The sequence below is a fragment of the Lissotriton helveticus genome, chromosome 9 (genome assembly GCF_964261635.1).
Source record: "Lissotriton helveticus chromosome 9, aLisHel1.1, whole genome shotgun sequence".
Lineage (NCBI taxonomy): Eukaryota > Metazoa > Chordata > Amphibia > Caudata > Salamandridae > Lissotriton > Lissotriton helveticus.
Window position 1 is genome coordinate 1,138,738,741 of NC_136070.1, and position 22,831 is coordinate 1,138,761,571.

The 22,831-nt window shown below is 41.2% G+C and overlaps 1 protein-coding gene across 1 annotated transcript in view; it reads left to right on the forward strand.

The window, feature by feature from the left end:
• DNAH12 (dynein axonemal heavy chain 12) overlaps window positions 1-22,831 on the forward strand; it is a 1,534,490-nt gene that overhangs the window by 927,658 nt on the left and 584,001 nt on the right. Inside the window, exons 51-53 of the mRNA XM_078661571.1 lie at window positions 6,637-6,726; window positions 10,467-10,607; window positions 11,924-12,165. Coding sequence (XP_078517697.1) covers window positions 6,637-6,726; window positions 10,467-10,607; window positions 11,924-12,165 — 473 coding nt within the window. The remainder of the gene's footprint in view (window positions 1-6,636; window positions 6,727-10,466; window positions 10,608-11,923; window positions 12,166-22,831) is intronic.

Below are 22,831 nucleotides of genomic sequence, written 5' to 3' on the forward strand. Positions count from 1 at the left end.
ATTACGGGTAATAGTATCTCTAGTTTACTCCCCTATAGCTGTCTTTCTTTTAACATAAGTGTCTGTTTCCTTCCCTTATACTTACTGTTTTTGGTTCGCTTCCGGTTCGCGTACCGGCGAGCGAACTGGGAAGCGAACTAAGAGAAATAGAGGTTGGCACAGTTCCAAATATTGTACCAATTTTTTAATAACGGGGAGGTAGTTCTGAAAAGAACTTTTTTTTTAATTTTTCTGAACATTTTTTTACTGTTTTTGAATTTTTCGGAACAGTTTTATATTTTTTTGGGTTTTTCTTGGAGGGGGCAATGAAAACGATTCATTGTAAAGGGCTCAACAGGAGCAACAAAACAAAAAAAAGAAGTATTTATTATTTTGGGCGTTTCGTACAAACTTGCATATGATAGTCAATAGCTCTGTTGATCAGAGTGATGCTTTTTTGTCCGTAGGAAATGAATCCATCGCAAAATACGCAGATGTGTTTTACATCACCAAATCTCATTTGTATATTTGGCACCATCTCCCTGCCCTCTGGTCCCGTTACTTCCGGTACAACAGATCTTCTGGCCATAATAGGGAGATTATCTAGGTCGTTCCGAAACTGTGCAGCACTGTAGTTGTTAGGATGCCACCTAGTCATATGGCGATGCATTGTGTAGTTTCCGAAACTGTATTTTTTGTCGGTCCCTCTGGACAGTCTATCTTGACATATAAGGCAAGTTACGTATCTTGCATTTACTTTTTTCTGACCTTTGGGAATTTTAAAAAATTGCCAAATGAAGTTTTCTTTCCGGTGAGACGTCCTGGGCTGCTCAGGCAAAAACTGCCTCTCTTCGTGCTCGTCCTCCTGTTCCTCTTCTTCTTCTTCTTGTTGAATTATAACTTGAGCAGGTGGTCCACTCTTCCTTGGATGTGGTGGAGGTGGTGGGGAAGCACCAGCTGAAGCTACTAAAGAAGCCATTGCTCAGTGATCACAAAGGGTCTTTCTCTCACAATGATGAAAGTCAGAGTGAGGAAAGAAGGAGGGATTTTCATCATTTGGGAAAAACAAGAGTTCTCAACCAATCAAAAGTGTTCATTTTAGATTATATGACCTAGTCTTACATCATTAGGAAACCAAAAGTGAAATGAACCAATGAAAAGTGTTATTACCAAGTCACATGACTTGCTGTGTTTACGTTAAGCGCTTTGCAGGGCCTCCCGGTTTGCTTCCAGAAACCTGCGCTTTGCGAGTCGCTTCGCGTACCAGTTCGCTAACGTAGTACGTCATATGACGTATCACGCGACAACGTGAAACGTCATGCGGACGGGAGGCGTCACGATGTTGTTTTGTAACGCGGCACTTGCGGTAAAGAAACGTTTACCGGCTCGCGGTCTATTTCGCGGCATCAAGGTCAGCTAACGGGAAGCTTCCCGATTTGCGAAGCGGGAACGAAGAAAAAAAAATATTTAAAAAAAAAATTATTCATAAACATATAAAATATATTTTTGGATTTAAAGAAGAATACATTTTACAGCTACAGATATTAGCTGTTAAAAAACCAATGAAATTCACAGAAAAAACCATAGGTTATGGACCATATATAATTAGGAATTAGCATTTACAAAACCTTGAAAATTCACTGAAAAAACCATAGGTTATAGACCATATATAGTTAGGAATTAGCATTTACAAAACCTTGAAAATTCACTGAAAAAACCATAGGTTATAGACCATATATAGTTAGGAATTAGCATTTAAAAAACCTTATTTTACTCACACAAAACCATTGAAATTCCATATATAGTTAGTTGCACTAACTATATATCGCGCACCCGCAATCCACTGCTGATCATGTCACATATTACATCATTCATGACATGGTCAGTGACATCACTGATGACATCACTGATGCCATCTCAAATGACATCACTGATGAGATCACTGATGACATCTCAAATGACATCACTGATGACATCACTGATGACATCTCAAATGACATCACTGATGACATCACTGATGACATCTCATTTGACATTACTGATCACATCACTGATGACATCATTCATGTGATAATACGATAAACCTCTTCAGACTCTAATATAACCTTAGATACACTCAGTGTAAACAGACACTCATAGACTGTCACTCATCCATGGAGTTACTCAGACACTTAGTCAGTCATGCAAAGAATCAATCACACCTCCATTTCCTCAACTATACAGTTATACACACCTTACTTATTCAAACATATACTAAAACATATTTACTCACTTATACAATCCTGGATACAAGTTCACAATGATCCATACAGCCACTCACACATTCACTGGCTCTTATGCACAGTTATTTATATATGGTAACTCTCACATGTACTGTGTTTTACATATGTACTTACTTTGACATGTAGCACTGAGATATCCATTCACTCACCAATACACTCATGCACACAGTCAACCGCCCATACAGCTGTTTCCACATGCACTTTTGAACCCATACATCCAGTCAATCAACTGCTCACACATCTATGCAGAGAGTCATACACCTCCCAGCCACCCACACACACACTCAGTCTCCCATACAAATGCTTGGGCAACCAATCAATAACCCATACAGTTAATCATATAGCTAATGATCAACACATGCAGCAGTTTACAGAACAACAGACATAATGATGCACAAATTAAGACAGTTTAGTCACTAACCCATGCACTCAGTGAGACACATTTAATCAGTCACTCATACAGTCAGCCATGCCCCTACTAAATCCTTCATCAAGACACTTATACATCCATTCATTCTTCAATATGTAAGACATATTTTAACTTTACAGAATTATACAGTCACTGGATGACGTCATCAGTGATCTCATCAGTGATGTCATTTGAGATGTCATCAGTGATGTCATCAGTGATGTCACTGACCATGTCATGAATGATGTAATATGTGACATGATCAGCAGTGGATTGCGGGTGCGCGATATATAGTTAGTGCAACTAACTATATATGGAATTTCAATGGTTTTGTGTGAGTAAAATAAGGTTTTTTAAATGCTAATTCCTAACTATATATGGTCTATAACCTATGGTTTTTTCAGTGAATTTTCAAGGTTTTGTAAATGCTAATTCCTAACTATATATGGTCTATAACCTATGGTTTTTTCAGTGAATATAAATATATATATACACATATTCACACACACAAACATTTATGCTATACTTACCTTAAATAGACTTACCATGCATGGTAAAGGAATATATGTTGTTACCCCAAAATCCAACACCACGCATACCATCACAACGCAAGTGCTGTTGCAATTTGTAACCATCACAACACATACTTTTACATCGCATATGTCTTTACCACGCATACCATTACAACGCAAAGACATGTGTGGTAAAGGCATATGTTTTGTAAAACTGTATATATAAATGTAAATGTAAATGTAAATGTACCGGTATTTATAGAGCGCACAGCTACTTCCCTGAGGTAGTGTCCCGGCGCTGTCCGTATACCGCTTAGGAACCCTTCCTGGTTTTCCTTGCGAGTGTTCACTCCTGGGCACCCCCCAGGGTGAAACCAGGCATCCCAGCGCTTTTGGGGCCGTTGTGGAGATTAAGCAAGCTATTGCCCAGAGTCACAGAGTGGGACCCATGATTAGAATAGGCACCAAGGCAAGAATTGTCAGGTCCGGGGAGATTGCGCTCAAGACCCGCCAAGGCAGGTATTGAACCCTGGTCCCGGGCCAGACCTCTGCATTAGGGTCTGCCGCTCTAACCATTTGAGATATATATATATATAGAGAGAGAGAGAGAGAGAGAGATCTAATTTTTTAATACCCCCTCAAACCTCCAAATTACCCTTTGTACCCCAATAACAATACCCCCAAACCCTAAAAATACCCCTACAACCCAAACAAACCCTGAACCCTAAAATTACCCTGTGCACCCCCGGAACCCTAAAAATACTCCCACACCACAAAACCCACCCTGAACCCTAAAATTACCCGGGGCACCCCGAAACCCAAACCCACCTTGAACCTTAAAATTATCCCGGGCACCCCAAAACCAAAACCAACCCTGAACCCTTAAAAAATACCCCTGCACCCCAAAATCCCAAAACACTCTGAACCCTAAAATCATCCTGGGCATCACAAAACCTGAACCCTAAAATTACCCTGGGCCCCCAAAAAACAACCCCCCCCGAACTCTAAAAATATCCTGAGCACCCCCCAAAAAACACACCCACCCATAACCCTGAAAATACCGCTGTACCCCAAAATCCAAACCCACCCTGAACCCTAAAATTATCCTGGGCTCCATAAAACCCAAACAAAGCCTGAACCCTAAAATTACCCTGGGCATCCGAAAAACCCAAACCCACCCTGAACCCTAAAATTACCCTGGGCACGCCGAAACAAAAACCCACCCTCAAGCCTAAAAAGACCCTTGCACTGCAAAACCCAAACCCACCCTGAAACCTAAAATTATCCTGGGCACCCCAAAACCCAAACAAACCCTGAACCCTAAATTTACCCCAGGCACCACAAAACCCAAACCCACACTCAACCCTAAAACCTAAACCCCTAGACCCCAAAACCCAAACCCATCCTAAGCCCTATACTTACCTTATACTTACATGTAAAATACATATGCCTTTACCATTAATGCCTTTACAACGAAATTTGTTGTACAGGCATGCATGGTAAACGCATATGCATTGTAATGCCATGTGCTCTAATGGCATTGAGGAGTAATGGTAGATGCGTTGTGTTGGAATGCGGGGTAATGGTATTCATTGTGAAAATTTCGTTGCTATGGCTGTTTACCATGGTAAAGGCATATGTGTGGTAAAGGCACTGCATGCTAATCCCCGCACTGTAAAGGTTGTTTCCCTATTTCCATCCGAACAACCTCAAGTATTGACTGAAGAATGAAAAAAATTGATAGATTCATTCACAGCTTCTAGATTGCTTATTGTGACTGCTAAGGTACTCTATCCTTGTGTCTGAAAAGTCATCCCTCCTATACCTTAGAAAATTAAAAATGTAGTACTTTAAACAAGAAGTATCATCTAAGTAGGTTCCCAGTTAGGTATAATTGAATGTTTCTTTACAAAATAGAGGATGTAGATAAGTCACGGCTCATTATGCTTTCGATTCTTAAATTTATTGTTCAATATTCCCAAACTCAGATTTTAAGATTTCGCTGTAATAATGATTCATGCAAATTGGTTGAAAATGTTCTTTGTTCCTTTCTTTTGGCTGTTATTTATACATGAATGATGCAGCCATTGCGTAAAAAAGTATTTCAGTGAGTTCTCTATGCTCCCAAGTGATTACACATAATGTTTAAAGATTGAAAATGCTAGATTTGAAATACTGAGCACTAGGTCAACCAATTTCTTAAAAGTAGGAATTACAAATTTAAGGGGAGAGGGAGCACTTGAGGCCACAGATCTTTAATATCCTAGCCACTGAGGTTATACTTTTACATTTCCATTGTGTGGGTGAGTCACCGTTGCCGAACAAAAAGACCTTGAGAAATCCCGAGACCTGTGCACCAGTAGGGTGCGAAACACGTTTTGGTTATACCTCAGAAATGGCTGTTCATCATGAAACAATAACAAGGATGAGCAAAAGAAAATAAAAATATCATTTTTCCTTAACAGTGCTTCTTTGTTCTTGTATGAATTAAAAAAGATAGCAGATCCTATTTGTTTATAATGAATGCTAGTATTTCCATAAACACTGTATGATATTATATACAAATTAAACAGGCCTGTGACTTATCCATGTTCCCTTTGTTACAAAGATGCTTCACTTTGTCCATTCTGGGAACATACGTAGAGACATCTTATTACCTCAATTTCTGCAGGATTACATGCAAACTCTACATTTTAGACATTTAACGAAAAGTCTAAACACGATCTTCAAATTAGTGATTTTAAAACATCATCAGTGAGTCACCTTATGTCTTGTTTATTTGCTATTTTTGCTGCATTTATATGAGGTCTAGGAAACAATATTATTCTTAGACCAACAATTTGCGCTAGCAGTCAATCAACACAAATCGGTGCATATGGCAACGTGAGTCACACATAAACATTTTTATAGTGAAAATATGTGATTGCTGTGCCAAATGGCCTCGCGGTTTGCAGCGCCAAACACCTGTTAATACACACAAATGGCAGGAAGACCAAACATTCATATGATTTAACACACAACCATCCCTAGGATTCCATGCAAATCCAGGTCAGAGAACAGCCTGGCTTTGTGTCAAATACTAGAGCCAAATGAAAGCAGGCATGAATAATCGGTAAAAGAAAAACTGCATGTTTCTCCAATGGGCAATGCATTTAAATTATACAACATATGGAATCCACTGAATGGACGGTTTTTTGTGTATATAAATCTGTACTGGGTGGCGTCCAATGTTTACAAATCTTTGGTATGACACGACTTGCCTTGGCTCCTGAACATTGCCAAAATTAATTATCTTGCACAAGCATCAACAGTGACATCATTGGGTGTTCTATTCTTTGTAATTCTGAAGCTGAGTTTTTTTTTGCCTTCAGCAGTGCAGTGCTGCGTGAATTTTAGTAAATCAGGGTATTCATGTATATGTATCAGTCGCATGATAATTTTTTTCATTTTACAGATTCTTGATTACTGGGGTCCAAGTAAGAAATTATTGGGGGACATGAACTTTTTGAGAGATCTCAAGATATATGACAAGGATAATATTCCAGTAAGTTTCTGTTTTCTACTTCTTTCCAGGACAAAGCATGTTTGCTTCATATGCACATTCCTACGCATTTAGCTGTTTTCATTCTGGTTAAATGAGAAAACATTACTTTAGAGGGTAAAGCCATTTTTGCTAAATGATAACAAGCCACTGTCCATCGAGGCATTTGTTGATTGGAAACCTTCATTTGTCTGGAGGATCCATAAGCTACTTAGCTTTTTTCATACTGCGTTAAAAACGTGTCTAGTCATCGGAAACATGTATAAACCTTTGGCTAAAGTCATATCTAGTGGTATAAATTGTGTGGAGGACTAATTTTGTTGAAGATTGACTTCATATCATTAGTTTATCTTGATCTCCCAGAAAATATTTAATACTGGTTCTCACAATCAATACTCTGCAAACAACATGTGCCTCAGATAGCTTGAACAGTGTTGCCAATCCTTTGCTTAAAATATGTGTTTTTAAACTGAGAATAATTTAACTATAGATTTGTCTTTAACTGTTGAATTAGCCCACAATAAAGTCATTTAATTTTGAAGGATGGTTTCTCATTTATTATTGTGTTGGGTCCAGCTAGGAATATTAGAAAATGGCTACAGTTGTAAAGCAATTCACACATTTTAAACATCTTAAAAGGTGTTCTACTTGGCATAAATTTGTCTGACAGACATCCTTTATTACTTCGAGCCTCATTCACAGGTTTCTAATGTACCTAAATTAAGTTAGGTGCCCAAAAATGAAATCCGCATTAGCAAAATGTGAGATCTTAATTTACAGCCAGGATCTGGGGATATTGATTACCACAATTGGAACCCGGTAGAGGGCAAAATCGATTAATCTTGCAGAATATCTACAGTGCTATATTTGGCCTTAGGCACGAGATCAAGGTGTTCGAAAGGTAGAGAACCTGTATTTTATTTACATGGGGTTTTCCAACTTAGGAACACACCTAACGCTGTTCATATGAGCGTCGGAAGTTAGTGTATTTCCATTATGGGAACAGCAGCAAAACATCTCCACATTTCATGGAGATTTGTAGGAAGGAGTTTCTTCACCAGAAAAAATATTTTCCTATTTGGGAAAAGTTAAATAATGTTTTATGTGTTAATGAATTAATGCAGTTAGTCCACATATGTAAGCGCAGAGGTGGAGTACACAAGTAATCTATGATGTATATACATTTCCATGCCTACTCCTAGGGGGTGTCTGGATTTTCAGAGATTTGGTCAAATTATAAGCTTATGATTGCAATACATACATGTCTGTTGGTTTAATACAAATGTGAATCAAACTCTATTTGATCAATTATCCCATGTATAGTTATGACTGGGTGACATGGAAATTATCATCATTCCCATGAAAGTTTTAATGTGTAATATTTAATGTATAAATATCTTAATAAAAGCTGTGTGAAATGCTAGAAGTCTTAAGTTTCAAATATTAGAGATAGTGAAAGCTTATCTTGAGGCAAATATAGAAAAACGTGCTTGCTGAAGAAGCCATACTAAAAGGAGAACTGGTCTGAAGAAGACGACGACATAGGTGAGTTCTAACAGATTCTTTATTCACGTCTTTACACCACCACAGGTTCCAGTCAGTTGGAGTCAGCTGTAAATGTTTGTTTGTAAATGTTTTTGAGCTTGTAAAGTGCACTGCTACCCGTCCATAGGTCTCCTGGCGCTGTATAACTCTGGGGAACCCGTCCTGGCTTTCCCTGTGGGATGGTCCCTTGCTGGGAGTCCCCAAGGTGGAGCCAGGCATCCCCGGAATTGGTGGGGCCGTTGTGGAGATTAGGCAAGCTAATGCCCAGAGTTGCCGAGTGGAACTCCTGATTAGAGTAAGCACCGAAGTGATAATTATCGAGTCTGCTGACCAAGGTCCACGACCCTGCCGCATCAGGAATTGAACCCTGGTCCCGGGCCGACTTCTGCTCTCGGGCCTGCCGCCTCTAACCAGTGAGCCACACTACTCCACAGCTGTGAAACCTTAAGATCAACAATGCCTGGTGCATTCCAAAGGGGACCGGGTGGGGGGGAGAAGAATGTACCAAGCATGATTATAACAAGAACATTCAATAGCTTACAACCAACAAACTTAATGAAAGGCTCAAATCATCCTGTTTCTTGTTTTCTGTATAATATTCTCAAAGTGTATAGCGCACATCATTCTTATGCTTTATCTTCATTATTGGCTCATTTCAAACTTGCATTTATTAATATGCAAAGAAAACATAATGACTAAGAAGAAAAATAATATGATGTATGCACTGGTGAGTAACATATTTGCACGGGCACAGAATAAATACTATTCTTCTTGAATTTAGTCACAGAGGCACATTCAATTTAAGGGAAATGACAACTGACCTAGAAGTGACACAGCAGTTACTATAAACAACACAGTAGTACCAGATAATATGTCTAGAAACAAAGATGGAGAACACATATAAAGTAAAGGATCGATGACGGCTTCTGACTCAGATTCTGATCTTCAGCTGATGAACATACAAGTAAAATTCAAAGGAACATGCAAGTACCTGATTGATTGGTACTCAGTAGTTACGTGTAAAGTTAAGGATATGTGTAATTTTTCTTTTCATAAGTAAACACAAGGAGATGATGGACGGAGCGCTGAAACTTTTCAGACACCCACCCACAGTCACAGATCTGGGTTGAATCCATCATCATTCTTTAGCTCATGTCTCCACCCCAGTTCAGACACAGCTATATGCAAATCAGTCTTGACCCTGTGCCTCATGGGAACAGTCCAGCCCGAACTGCCAAACCATGTATTCCCTGGACCAGAAACAAGCATTCTGGGACCGGTTTCCAGCTAACAGCCCTCCTCAGCCAGACTAGCTTGAATCCAGTGGCAAAGTGAGCAAGGGACCCATGTCTGGGCATTTCCTGCCAACTTAGGGTGAACAAAGCAAACACAAGGAGATGATGGAGGGAACGCTGAAACTTTTCAGACACTTACCCACAGTCACAAATCTGGGTTGAATCCATCATCGCTCTCTTGCTCCCTTCGCTACCCCAGTTCAGACACAGCTATATGGGAACAGTCCAACCCGAACTGTCAATCCATGTCTTCCCTGGACCAGAAACAAGCACCCTGGGACTGGTTTCGGGCTAACAGCCCTACTCAGCCAGGCTAGCTTGAATCAGTGGCAAAGTGAGCAAGAGACCCATGTCTGGGCATTTCCTGCCAACTTAGGGCGAACAAAGCAAACACAAGGAGATGATGGACGGAGCGCTGAAACTTTTCAGACGCTCACCCCCAGTCACAGATCTGGGTTGAATCCATCATCGTTCTTTAGTCATTTCCATAAGTGCAAGAAAAATATATTCACTAATAAAGGGCCACACTTGACCAAAATGCATTGAGGATTGGCTAATGGAAGATAAAATATGATAGCTTTATTAAAATGGCACCCTCTGAAACAACCGTCATATTCTAGTTTTGAAATATTTAAAATGTTTACAGATTAACATAATGTATCTAAGTTTCCATGTTGAAATCATGTCTTACAATCGTCTCGGAACATTGAATGAAGCCTATCTGATATCCCTTTACAATGACCTCTGAATTTTTCTTTTTTTTAATCCAATGTGATATAATGCTAAACATAATTTTTTTCAGATATGCCTAAAATGCCTTTCACTGTGTTTCCAATTTGTCAAAAATGAGGTTAGCACTAAAACAATAAAACAGCTGTTTCACAAAACACTTTGTTTTTACAGGTTTCAGTCATGCAGAAGATTCGCAGTGAATATATCACTAATCCTGATTTTGATCCAGTAAAGGTAGCTAAAGCCTCCTCTGCTGCCGAAGGACTATGTAGATGGATTCTAGCAATGGAAGTGTATGACAGGGTTGCAAAGGTATGGTTTTGATGTTTGTACTCAAGGTAAATGCAGAAGCCCAATTTTAAGGATATCAAGTGTGCATATTATTTGAATATAAACAGTTTGATCGAATAATTATTTAATAGATTTAATCAAAAGGCATACATTACCTGTAACCCTTAATTTTCCTACAACAATATATCAAACATCCTAGCTCTTAATCTGGACTGTTGGAATATAAAAGCCCTATTAAAGGAGACATTTCCCATAGAATATATGTTTACACAAGACCTAAAGTAGGTAGGGGTCAATTTCCCTGATGAGATTCATAAGTTTGGGTATGATCAGTGCAAGTTTAAAAAATAACCTCAGCACATGTGGTGCGCTTGTATCCAGGCAACAAAGATACAAGTAAACGTGAGTGTAATCACTAATGACAACCTTTTCTTACAGTTATAAACATGAATATTGTTCTAACATAAAATGTTTATTGAGATTTAAGAGAAGACATTTGTTTGACAAAATACCTAATGCATTTGGTTTGGTGGAAAAAATATACACTGTGTACAAATGGGAAAAAGGAAAGCTCCTCTTTCTGGTAGTATCCTCTTGTGCTCTTGAGGGTTCCTACTTACCATCTGCTTGAGTGGGGGCTGCATGGAAGTGCTGCTTGTAGTGCAGAATAGGCTGTACTTCACATCCAGAGCATTACATGGCTACAGACTTGAGTAATCCACCAGTCGAGGGAGCAGAAAGCCACATGCTGGCGCACATTGGAGCAGCACATGTTGGCTGAAAGGAGCCTTTCTTTTGACCTCCAGGAGTTTACTGGTGAGCCATTATGGGGTTCAGTGGAGAGTACAATTTCGGACCCCCCACAGGGAGAGCCAAGGCAGTTTGACATGTATCATCCAGCCTTTGGCATTCCTGAGTCTTAAAGTTCTCATCTAGTGCCCTGTACTCCACCAGACCACTTGCATTCTGATGATGGCTCTTTTGTAATTTGCAGTCGACCATCAAGGTACAGCACAGTTAAGCATACTACATGGCTGAAGTAATAGTTGTTCAAGGTAATGACTATTGCTCAGTGGGTCTTGAGTAGCCTTACAGCTGATGATGAAGAGCCCTTCACTGGCGGCTTTCTCACTGTCTGCCACATTGCCTATTGAATTGAAGTCTACGCTGGATTTTATCTTAAAAATACACTTTTTGGAAGCTGGCAGAAATGTAGTATTGGCTCCTTTACAAAGCAACAGAAGATGTGTTTCTTTTGTAGAGTTTAATATCCATGTAAAGATCACTCTTTATAAGTATTGTAGACATCACTGTGTTATCTTTTGGCAATGCCCTAGGTGGTTGCTCCCAAAAAAGCACGCTTGGCAGAAGCACAACAGTCCTTAGCTGACACCATGGCACTGTTGGATCGAAAGAGAGCAGAGCTAAAAGAGGTGGAAAATCGACTTGAATCTTTAAAAGAGACCTTTCGTGAGAAAACAGATGAGAAAGTACGCCTAGAGTTTCAGGTGGATTTGTGCGCTAAGAAGCTGGAGCGAGCAGAGAAGCTTCTTGGAGGACTTGGTGGAGAAAAATCAAGGTAAATAAAGTTTTGATTGATAAATACATGCCAAAATTATTCTCAACACAGTGTAATGAACATGTTGGTCGGTCTCTTCTTCGTATTATACTCACATTTCTTCTGCTGGCACTGTTACAAACGATTAAGATAAATGCAACTGAAATACATTTTTTCTGTTTTTTATTATAAATAAACATGGATTTTTATTTCACACATTACAGAATACAATCAGAAAAATTGCATCGCACAGATTTACTTTTATCCAGTTTTCCTTTTGCTTTCACTACCTCTGTAATATAATTAGATTAATCATCCCTTTAAACAAAATATATGTTTTGTTAGTGTAATAGCTGTCAAGGAAATTATCAATGTGCTTTGAGCATTTGCAACCGAATAGAGGAGTAAGCCAAATGGAAGCACCATTACAGCAAAATTGCATGTTTACTCTGTTCTCGGTTTTGAAAAAGAAAAGCTGTCCTTTTTTTCTGGATAATCCATTGTTCCCCTTATTTTTTAATTGATGCAATATTTTTGACCCTTTCACAGAACTAGAGCATAGAAGTATAATAACTCTGGCGCCCGCAATCCACTGCTGATGATGTCACATATTACATCATTCATGACATGGTCATTGACATCACTAATGACATCACTGATGACATCTCAAATGACATCACTGATGACATCATCCAGTGAATGTGGTTTGGTTCGATATTTAAATATGTATTATATATAGCAGTCTGCATTGAAGACTGAGTGGATGTATAAGTGTCTGGATGGAGGATTTAGTAGCAGTGTGATTGACTGTTTACTTGACTAATTTATAATGCCTCACCAAATATATTGGATAGTGACTAAACTGTGTGAATATCTGTATTACTTTCTCAGTTGTTGTGTAAACTGCTGCACCATTTGGTTACTAGCTACGTGAAAGTCTATATTAGTTATTGATTAGTTAACTGTTTATTTGTATGGGAGAGTGAATGTGTGTGTAGTTCGGTGGGGGGGGGGGTGACTGCCCAAAGATGTGTCAATAGTTGATTCAGTAGGTATATGACGTTGAGACTACATGTTATAATAGTTGTTTGGGTGAGTGAATATCTTTATGGGTGTGCTGATGAGCAAATATATCTCTCAATGGTACATGTCCAACAAACTAGAATAATAAAGGCAGTGTATGTGACATTTGTTGTATATACATAGGTATACATAAGACTCAGTGATTGCATGAGTGACTGTATGGATAACTGTATACTTGTAATAGTGATTTTATAACACACTAAGTATAAGTTATTATCTATATGAATAAATGAAGTGGTGTTTGTATAAGTGCGTAGCTGAGAAAATGTAAGTATGATCCATTGTTTGCATAAATGAGTAGGATGCCTGCATACATTAATAGGATGTGTGCTGGTGTGTAATGTCGATATAGGTGTATAAGTATATTTGATAGTGTTCTATTGCTCATTGACAGCATGTATGAGTGAATCTATAGGTAATTGATTAGATGTGTGTGTAGATCTAGGAATCACTGAGTGTGTCGGTAGTCACTGGAATGAACAAGTCCGGTATTTATGGGACACTATCTGTGGTGCAGTTAGTCTGGTTTAAGACGTCTCAGGCTTGTGTGTCACTACCACCAATTCAGGACTAGACACGATCTTCTCCACCCCCCCCTCCGGTTTAGGTTCCCCGCTTACTTTCTTAACGTAGTTCTGTCCTTCAATTTCCAGTCAGCGCCCGTTCGGAGTCCTCTGTCAGAGGAAGGCTCCGCTACCGACTGGCTCGACTTGCCTTCCTGAACGAGGTTGAAGTCCGACGTTCTTCGCTCCGCTGACCTTTGTGGGCGTTTGACAGAGTTTCCGCGGTCCTCCTCTTGCTGGCTCCACCCGCGAAGAACTCCGCCTATGCCCGGCCTCCTCCAGCTTCTCCCCGCCTCTTCCGACATCGCCGCCAACTTGCCTTCGGAGTTCAATCAGCTTCCGCCGTCCTCAAACTGCGCCTTCCGGCCTCCGCTTTGCCACCACAGCAGGAGGATTCCGCGTCAAGGGCAATCCCTCGCAGAAGGGGATAACAGCTGGCACAGTGGGTCTTTCGCACGGTGAGTGTTGCTTCCCGTTTTCAGGGCCAGATCCTCGCTTTCCTCCCGCAGCGTGTCTGCAGTAATCTGCGCTCCGAGCTGGTAAAGTAAAGGCTCACAGCACGGCCGGTTAAAATGCTACAGGCGGTATTAAGGAAGAGTCTGATATTACAGCTGTGTTTGGTGTCCCTTTTTAACCAGACGGCCCTACTTCTGAGTTCCCAGGCCAGTTTTCCTCAGCTCTCCAGAAGTAGCGCAAGGTCGTTTTACCAGGAGCATTGAAAGAAAGGGGGGTTTATGGAGCTAGTGGTAATACCACAATGGCCGGGTTCAGTCAACAGGTGGGGGGTCACGTCATTACAGAAGAGCAGCCGGCCCATGGGACGATCTAACCCCTCACAGTGCGCCTTCCTCCCCACGATGTCGCCTTACTCCTCACCAGGTCCAACCCAAGCTCTCTGGTCACTCTAAAATGGCCACCCTGGTTCTGTCCTTTTATAGACTGGGCTCTGGGTGCTAGAACTAGCTGGAAGGTTCTGGAGCCTTCCCATTGTAGCCCTATGGCTCAGGATCCTGAGGTAAAAATTTGGCAGTTACAAGCCTCCATTTCGTGTCTCACTACTCTCCATTTTAAAGGAGCACCTGTGCCTCAGGCTATGTGGAGTGGATGAAGCACCCAAAGCCCCAAGGACAACACCAAAAATTATAGTGGACGCAAAAGTAAACAAGGGTTAGGAGGCCAAAAAGGGGAGAAAATAAATAAATAAATAGGAGGGACCACCCAAAGGGCTGACAGGTCTAACAGTTACTTTATGGATTACTTTTCTAACCACAGTACTGGATCCTAGATTCAGTCCTGGGACATCTCCTGTAAACAGTTGAGTGAAAGCGTTTTGGTTACAGTAGTGATTTTTAAGGAATATTATTGTATTTTAAAAGTTGACACTTAGAAATTCACTTAGCAGGTAAGTAGTGTTATCGTTACTTTTTCTTACTCAGTGGTGGATCCTGGATCCACCACTGGTGCATCTTCTGTAAAGAGTTGAAAGAATGCGTTTAAGCCATACATGCGATTTTTAAGGAATATTTGTAGTTTGTGAAAATAGACACTTAGAAACGTTTCTGGTGAAAACCAGACAATCGATTCCTATGGAAGGAAATACAAATTACTGGTTAAGTACGGTTAGAATTACTTTTCAGGGTCAGTGCTGGGCTAAAAGATGCAGCACTGGGTTTTCTCCTGATAACAGGTGAGTAAATCGGAATTCGTTGTTCGGATGATTTTAAGTGAATATTTTAAAGTTCCAAAACTCCACACCGAAGAATTTACAAGTGAAACCAGTCAACGTTAGCCTATGGAAGGAAATTTAAGTTACTGGTAAGTATGGTTAGAATTACTTTTCAGGAACAGTACTGGGCTCAAAGATGCAGCACTGAGGTCTCCTCTCATAACAGGTAATCGGAATTCGTAGTTTGGCTGTTCAGAGGCCAGCCCCTTTTTACAACACTGCAACGCAGCTCCGTGGCGCTTGCCGGAGGTACCTAGTGGGCTAGGTGGCCCCCAGGGGACCTCAGGATCGAATAGGAATTAATTCCCCAACTTAAAACACGCCACAGGGTGGATTTGCACATATATCACCTCAGGCCCCGCCCCCTACCTTCACCACTGTGCAAAAGCCCCCCGTGGCGCGTTTAACGTTGGGGGGATTAAGTCCCCTTGAATCCTGAGGTCCCGTGGGGGCCAACTAGCCCACCAGGTATCTCCAGTAAGCGCCACGGAGCTGCATTGCAGAGAGGTGTAAAAAGGGGCATGGCCTCTAAAGACCTCTCTGCAACGCAGCCCCCTGGCGCATACTGGAGGTTCCTGGTGGGCTAGTTGGCCCCCAGGGATCCCCAGTAATCAAGAGGAATTCGTTCCCCATCTGCAAACGCGCCAGGGGGTGCATTTGCAGTGTGGTGCAAGGAGGGGGCATGGCCTCCTGCACGATCCCGTTAAAAAAAAAAACATTTAAGAAGGGGGGCTGTGTAGCCCCCCTTCTTTTTCTTATTTATTGGCCTTGGGGACCCCATCCCCCAGGGCCTGCCCCCTATTTTTTTTTAATCTAGAAATCAGAAAAGGAGCCGCGTGGCCCCCCTCCCGAGTTCATAATTTGCCCCGGGTACCCCATCCCTGGGGGCATGGCCCTTTTAAAAAATTATTATTATTTTGGAGGGGGCTCCCGGGCCCAATCCCCCCCATGGTCCCGACGGCTCCCTGCCTCCTGCGGGAGCCGGAATTGCTTTTCCACAGGGGGAGCAGCAAACATGCTGCTCCCCCTGTGGAAAATAAATCTGCTTTGCTATTTGGAAGAGAGAGCACGGTATAACAGTTGGCTTCTGCCACTCTGCAGTACGCTATTTAAAGCATGCCACTTCAGTTTTTGACACTCAAGTATAGGCCACTACATTGTACGTGAATGCACTACACGTTACTCAAATCTACTCCACCCAACTCCACTGTACACCACTTCGGTCGACACCATTATACTCTATGCTATTACACTGTCCACCACTGTATTCTATTACAGTTTCATGTATGCCACTTTACAGTCCCCCCTAAAATGTACAGCTCAAAACTGTAGGCGCTCAACTTCCCTTTTTGGCTATTTAAATATATGCTATTCCACTATGCCCCACTTGATGGTACTCTACTGGAGTGTACACTATTCCAGTGTATGCTGCTCTTCTCTATGGCACTCCATCGTACTGAAATTCAGTATACACCACTGGCCTGTGCCACAATCCACTGTATGCTATTTCACTTTACTATACAACATTCTTGCGCCACTTCACTGTAAGTCACTGGACTCTACACTTCTATAATTAACCCCATTGAATTGTACAACACTCTACTGTATGCTACGCCACTTAACGCCACTAAAGTTAATGTTATTCCACTATGCAATTCTACACTACTCTACTGTATGGCATTGCACTTTATGCTTCTCCATGATATGCTATTGCACTGTACTCTTTTACACTGCATCCAATTGTAGTGTATGCCATTCCACTCTGCACCACTGCACTGTAAGCACTCCAGTATAGGCCACTACACTGTATGCAGTTTTACTTTACAACACTACACAATACCACCCATGCCTTTACATGAGCCCACTGTTTGCCACTCAACTGTACTCTCACTCCACTCTATGGTGCTCCACTGTACCCCACTACAATGTATGCTATTCCAGTTTACGGCACTCCACTATGCAACACTCCACTGTATGACACTCAGCTGTATGCTATATCTGATAGACTTTTAGCTGCAGATTCCTTAGTCAGGCCTCAATTTATGTGTGTGTATATATATATATATATATATATATATATATATATATATATATATATATATATATTACCTACTGGCGATAGCCAGTAGGTATATATAGTTAGGATTTTTTTCCTATGGGATTTTTGAAAATTCTATGTCGAATAACTTTGGCGTTTGTGGACGGAATTGGCTGAAATTTTCAGGAAAATGGCACATTTTGTTTCTGAGCAGCCCCTGGAAAATTGGGGGGGTTTCGTCAAGGGGGGGCCGAGAAAAAAGGGGGGTCCCAAAACGTGTTTTTCCCATGCAATTTTCATAGGGCGGTTGGCCTCACTTTTAGCCTGAACGGCTGAATGGATTTACACCAAACTTGGCAAAATTGTAGGGACTGGTAGCCCGATGTGCCTTTGCTATGTCTCAAGATATAGGCTCCAGTGGTTTTTACGAAAATTAACTTTGAAAAATATATATTGGGCTACATTGGGCTATATATATGTTGGAGCCCAAATGTAGCCCAAATGTAGCCCAATGTAGCCCAATGTAGCCCAATGTAGCCCAATGTAGCCCAAAGATGGCCACCAGAGACAAAAAAAACAAATGTAGCCCAAATATCAGCCAGATGTAGCCCAACTATAGCCCAATGACAGAATGTCCCAGAATGTTCTAAAGAACAACTAGAGTGCTAACAGTCCTACTTATTACAAAGGTATGGCACACCTGAAGCCATCTTGATTGGAATAAAGTGGTAACTCTTAAAACATTTAATTTAAAAAGGAACAAAATGAGGGGGTTCATTTTGCCATAGAAAGTATGATTAGCGAATATATGACGAAATCCCGCATACCATCAGTCCGCAAAAAAAATCCAGCATGTACTATTAAGCTGCAAATTAAAATAACGAAAACTTTTAGAACGAATATGCCTTTAGCATACACTAAACAACTAAACTACCCTAAACCCTAAAACACTACCCCCAGCATGACCCTACACTATACAAACAGTACAACACTACCCTAAACCCTAAAACACTACCCCCAGCATGACCCTACACTACACAAACACTACAACACTACCCTAAACCCTAAAACACTACCCCCAGCATGACCCTACACTACGCAAACACTACAACACTACCCAAAACCCTAAAACACTACACCCCAGCATGACCCTACACTACGCAAACACTACAACACTACCCTAAACCCTAAAACACTACCCCCAGCATGACCCTACACTACGCAAACACTACAACACAACCCTAAACCCTAAAACACTACCCCCAGCATGACCCTACACTACGCAAACACTACAACACTACCCTAAACCCTAAAACACTACCCCCAGCATGACCCTACACTACGCAAACACTACAACACTACCCAAAACCCTAAAACACTACACCCCAGCATGACCCTACACTACGCAAACACTACAAAACTACCCTAAACCCTAAAACACTACCCCCAGCATGACCCTACACTACGCAAACACTACAACACTACTCAAAACCCTAAAACACTACACCCCAGCATGACCCTACACTACGCAAACACTACAACACTACCCTAAACCCTAAAACACTACCCCCAGCATGACCCTACACTACGCAAACACTACAACACTACCCTAAACCCTAAAACACTACCCCCAGCATGACCCTATACTACGCAAACACTACAACACTACCCTAAACCCTAAAACACTACCCCCAGCATGACCCTACACTACGCAAACACTACAACACTACCCTAAACCCTAAAACACTACCCCCAGCATGACCCTACACTACGCAAACACTACAACACTACCCAAAACCCTAAAACACTACCCCCAGCATGACCCTACACTACGCAAACACTACAACACTACCCTAAACCCTAAAACACTACCCCCAGCATGACCCTACACTACGCAAACACTACAACACAACCCTAAACCCTAAAACACTACCCCCAGCAAGACCCTACACTAAACAACCACCACAACTCTACACTACACTAACACAACACTACACTACACAACACTACACTACACTACACAATCACTAACCCACGAAAAAATTAACACAAACCCACTTACCTCTCTCGTCATCGTGGTTTTCACAACGCAAATGCATTTACCATACATGCCTTTAAAACGTAATTCTTTGTAAAGGCATGCGCGATAAATGCACATGCGTTTTGAAAAAATGCGGGATAATGGTATGCGAGGTCAATGACCTTGCGGGATAATGGTATGCGGACTGAAAGTCTGCGGGATAAAAAATGTGGGAAAATGGCTGCCAACCATGATTAGCAGCAGACTTCCCTGGTGAGCACTAGCTTTACTACAGTGATCTAATGAGCAACTAGAGTGCTAACATTCAGAATTTATGGCAAATGTGTGACACATCTGAATGCCTTCTTGATAGAACCAAAGTAAACAAGCATTGAAAATGCAATAGATCTCGCCCTCGTTTAAGTTAAAGCCCTTCTGTTTGTAATGAGGTGGCTTTTTAGCTTTGCTTTTATTAGTGTTTTTAAAACTTTCATGTAAATAACATGCATATGTATGCATATATGTATATGTATGCATGCATTTATATTTATATAGATATGCAGATTATATATGTTTATATATGTATATTACCTACTGGCGATAGCCAGTGGGTATATATAGTTAGGATTTTTTCTCTATGGGATTTCTGAAAATTTTATGTCTAATAACTTTGGCGTTTGTGGACGGAATTGGCTGAAATTTTCAGGAAAATGGCACATTTTGTTTCTGAGCAGCCCCTGGAAAATTGGGGGGGTTTCGTCAAGGGGGGGCCGAGAAAAAAGGGGGGTCCCAAAACGCGTTTTTCCCATTCATTTTTCCATAGGGCGGTTGGACTCACTTTTAGCTCGAACGGCTGAATAGATTTACATGAAACTTGGCAAAATTGTAGATATGGTTTGCCCGACGTGCCTTTGCTATGTCTCAATATATGTGCTCCAGTGGATTTTGAGAAATTAACGTTTAAAAAAATATATATATCTGTGACAGCGCTCCGGTTAGCGCCCCGGTTCGCGTACCTGACGGGTAACGGAACTTCCCGAAGCGAAGCTGATTGGCTCTCCGGTGTCTGTCAACATTCTAAACAGTCCGGAGCGGCCGCCATCTTGTCTCTCGGTACGATCGAGAGACAAGATGTGGTGAAAAACGAAGGGGGAAATGAAGGAAAGGGGGCAAGGTAGACCACTCCTGACCCCCTAGGATTGATGAGGGGGATATTAAAGTGCCCCGCGGGGCAAAAAATAAAAAATATTTTTTTTTTGCGATTTTACGCCGTAGAGGCGCGTCCCGGTACGCGAACCGGGCAGCTCACCGGGCAGCTAACCGGGCAGCTAACCGGCAGCGTAGCTGTCAACATTGTAAACAGTCCGGAGCGGCCGCCATCTTGTCTCTCGGTAGGTTCGAGAGACAAGATGTGGTGAAAAAAGAAGGGGAAATGAAGGAAAGGGGGCAAGATAAACCCCTTCTGACCCCCTAGGATTGATGCTGGGGATATTAAAGTCCCCCGCGATTTTTCGCGGTAGAGGCGCTTTCCGGTACGCGAACCGGGCAGCTAACCGGCAGCGTAACGGGAGTCCGCCATCTTGTGTTTTTGGAGCGTCCGGTTCGCGTACCGGGTAGCGTCCCGGTAAGCGTAACAAGGGGAAAACCAAGAGAAACAGTAAAAAAAAAATTAAGGGAATAGATTTCCAGCAAACTTGGCAAAATTGTAGGGACTGTTTGTTTGATGTGCCTTTGCAAGGCCTCAAGATATGTGCACGTGTGGATTTTGTCTAATTAAGGTTAAAAAAAATATATATATCTGTAAGCGTGCTCCGGCACGCTTACGTTACGGGTTTTGTTTGCGCTGCAGAGCCGATACGTCACGGTTATGCGACGCGTCATGAGGCGTCTCACGTGGCTACGTGATACGTCACGTAATAAAGAATATATTTTAGAGCTATAGATATTAGCTTTTAAAAAACCAATGAAATTCACTGAAAAAACCATAGGTTATAGACCATATATAGTTAGGAAATTGCATTTACAAAACCTTGAAAATTCACTGAAAAAACCATAGGTTAGAGACCATATATAGTTAGCTGGACATTTTATTGACATAAAGCCAATGAAATTCCATATATAGTTAGTTGCACTAACTATATATCGCGCACCCGCAATCCACTGCTGATGATGTCACATATTACATCATTCATGACATGGTCAGTGACATCACTGATGACATCACTGATGACATCTCAAATGACATCTCAAATGACATCACTGATGACATCATGACACACCAATACCAGTTACTACATACGCACTCACTGATTCCTACGTCTACACACACATTCACTCATTCACCCATACAATCACTCATACATACAGTCACTCATTATTACAACACTAATATATGCACTCATACACCTATGCAGACACTCACACACTGCCACTCATCCATGGAGTTACTCACACACCTAGTCAGTCCTGTAAAGAATCAATCACACTTCCATTTCCTCATCTATACAGTTAAACACAGAACACCATACTTCAGTGACATCACTGATGACATCACTGATGACATCTCAAATGACATCACTGATGACATCTCAAATGACATCACTGATGACATCATGACACACCAATACCAGTTACTACATACGCACTCACTGATTCCTACGTCTACACACACATTCACCCATACAATCACTCATACATACAGTCACTCATTATTACAACACTATCATATGCACTCATACACCTAGTCAGTCCTGTGAAGAATCAATCACACTTCGATTTCCTCATCTATACAGTTAAACACAGAACACCATACTTTTCACACATATACTAACACATACTTACTCTCTTATACAATCACTGATACAAGTACACATTGATATGCACAGAGTCACACACCTCCCAGCCAGCCACACACACACTCAGTCTTCCATACATCCACTCATTCTTCAATATGTAAAACATATTTAAACTTTACAAAAACACACAGACACTAGATGATGTCATCAGTGATGTCATTTGAGATGTCATCAGTGATGTCATCAGTGATGTCATTTGAGATGTCATCAGTGATGTCATCAGTGATGTCACTGACCATGTCATGAATGATGTAATATGTGACATCATCAGCAGTGGATTGCGGGTGCGCGATATATAGTTAGTGCAACTAACTATATATGGAATTTCATTGGTTTTATGTCAATAAAATGTCCAGCTAACTATATATGGTCTCTAACCTATGGTTTTTTCAGTGAATATAT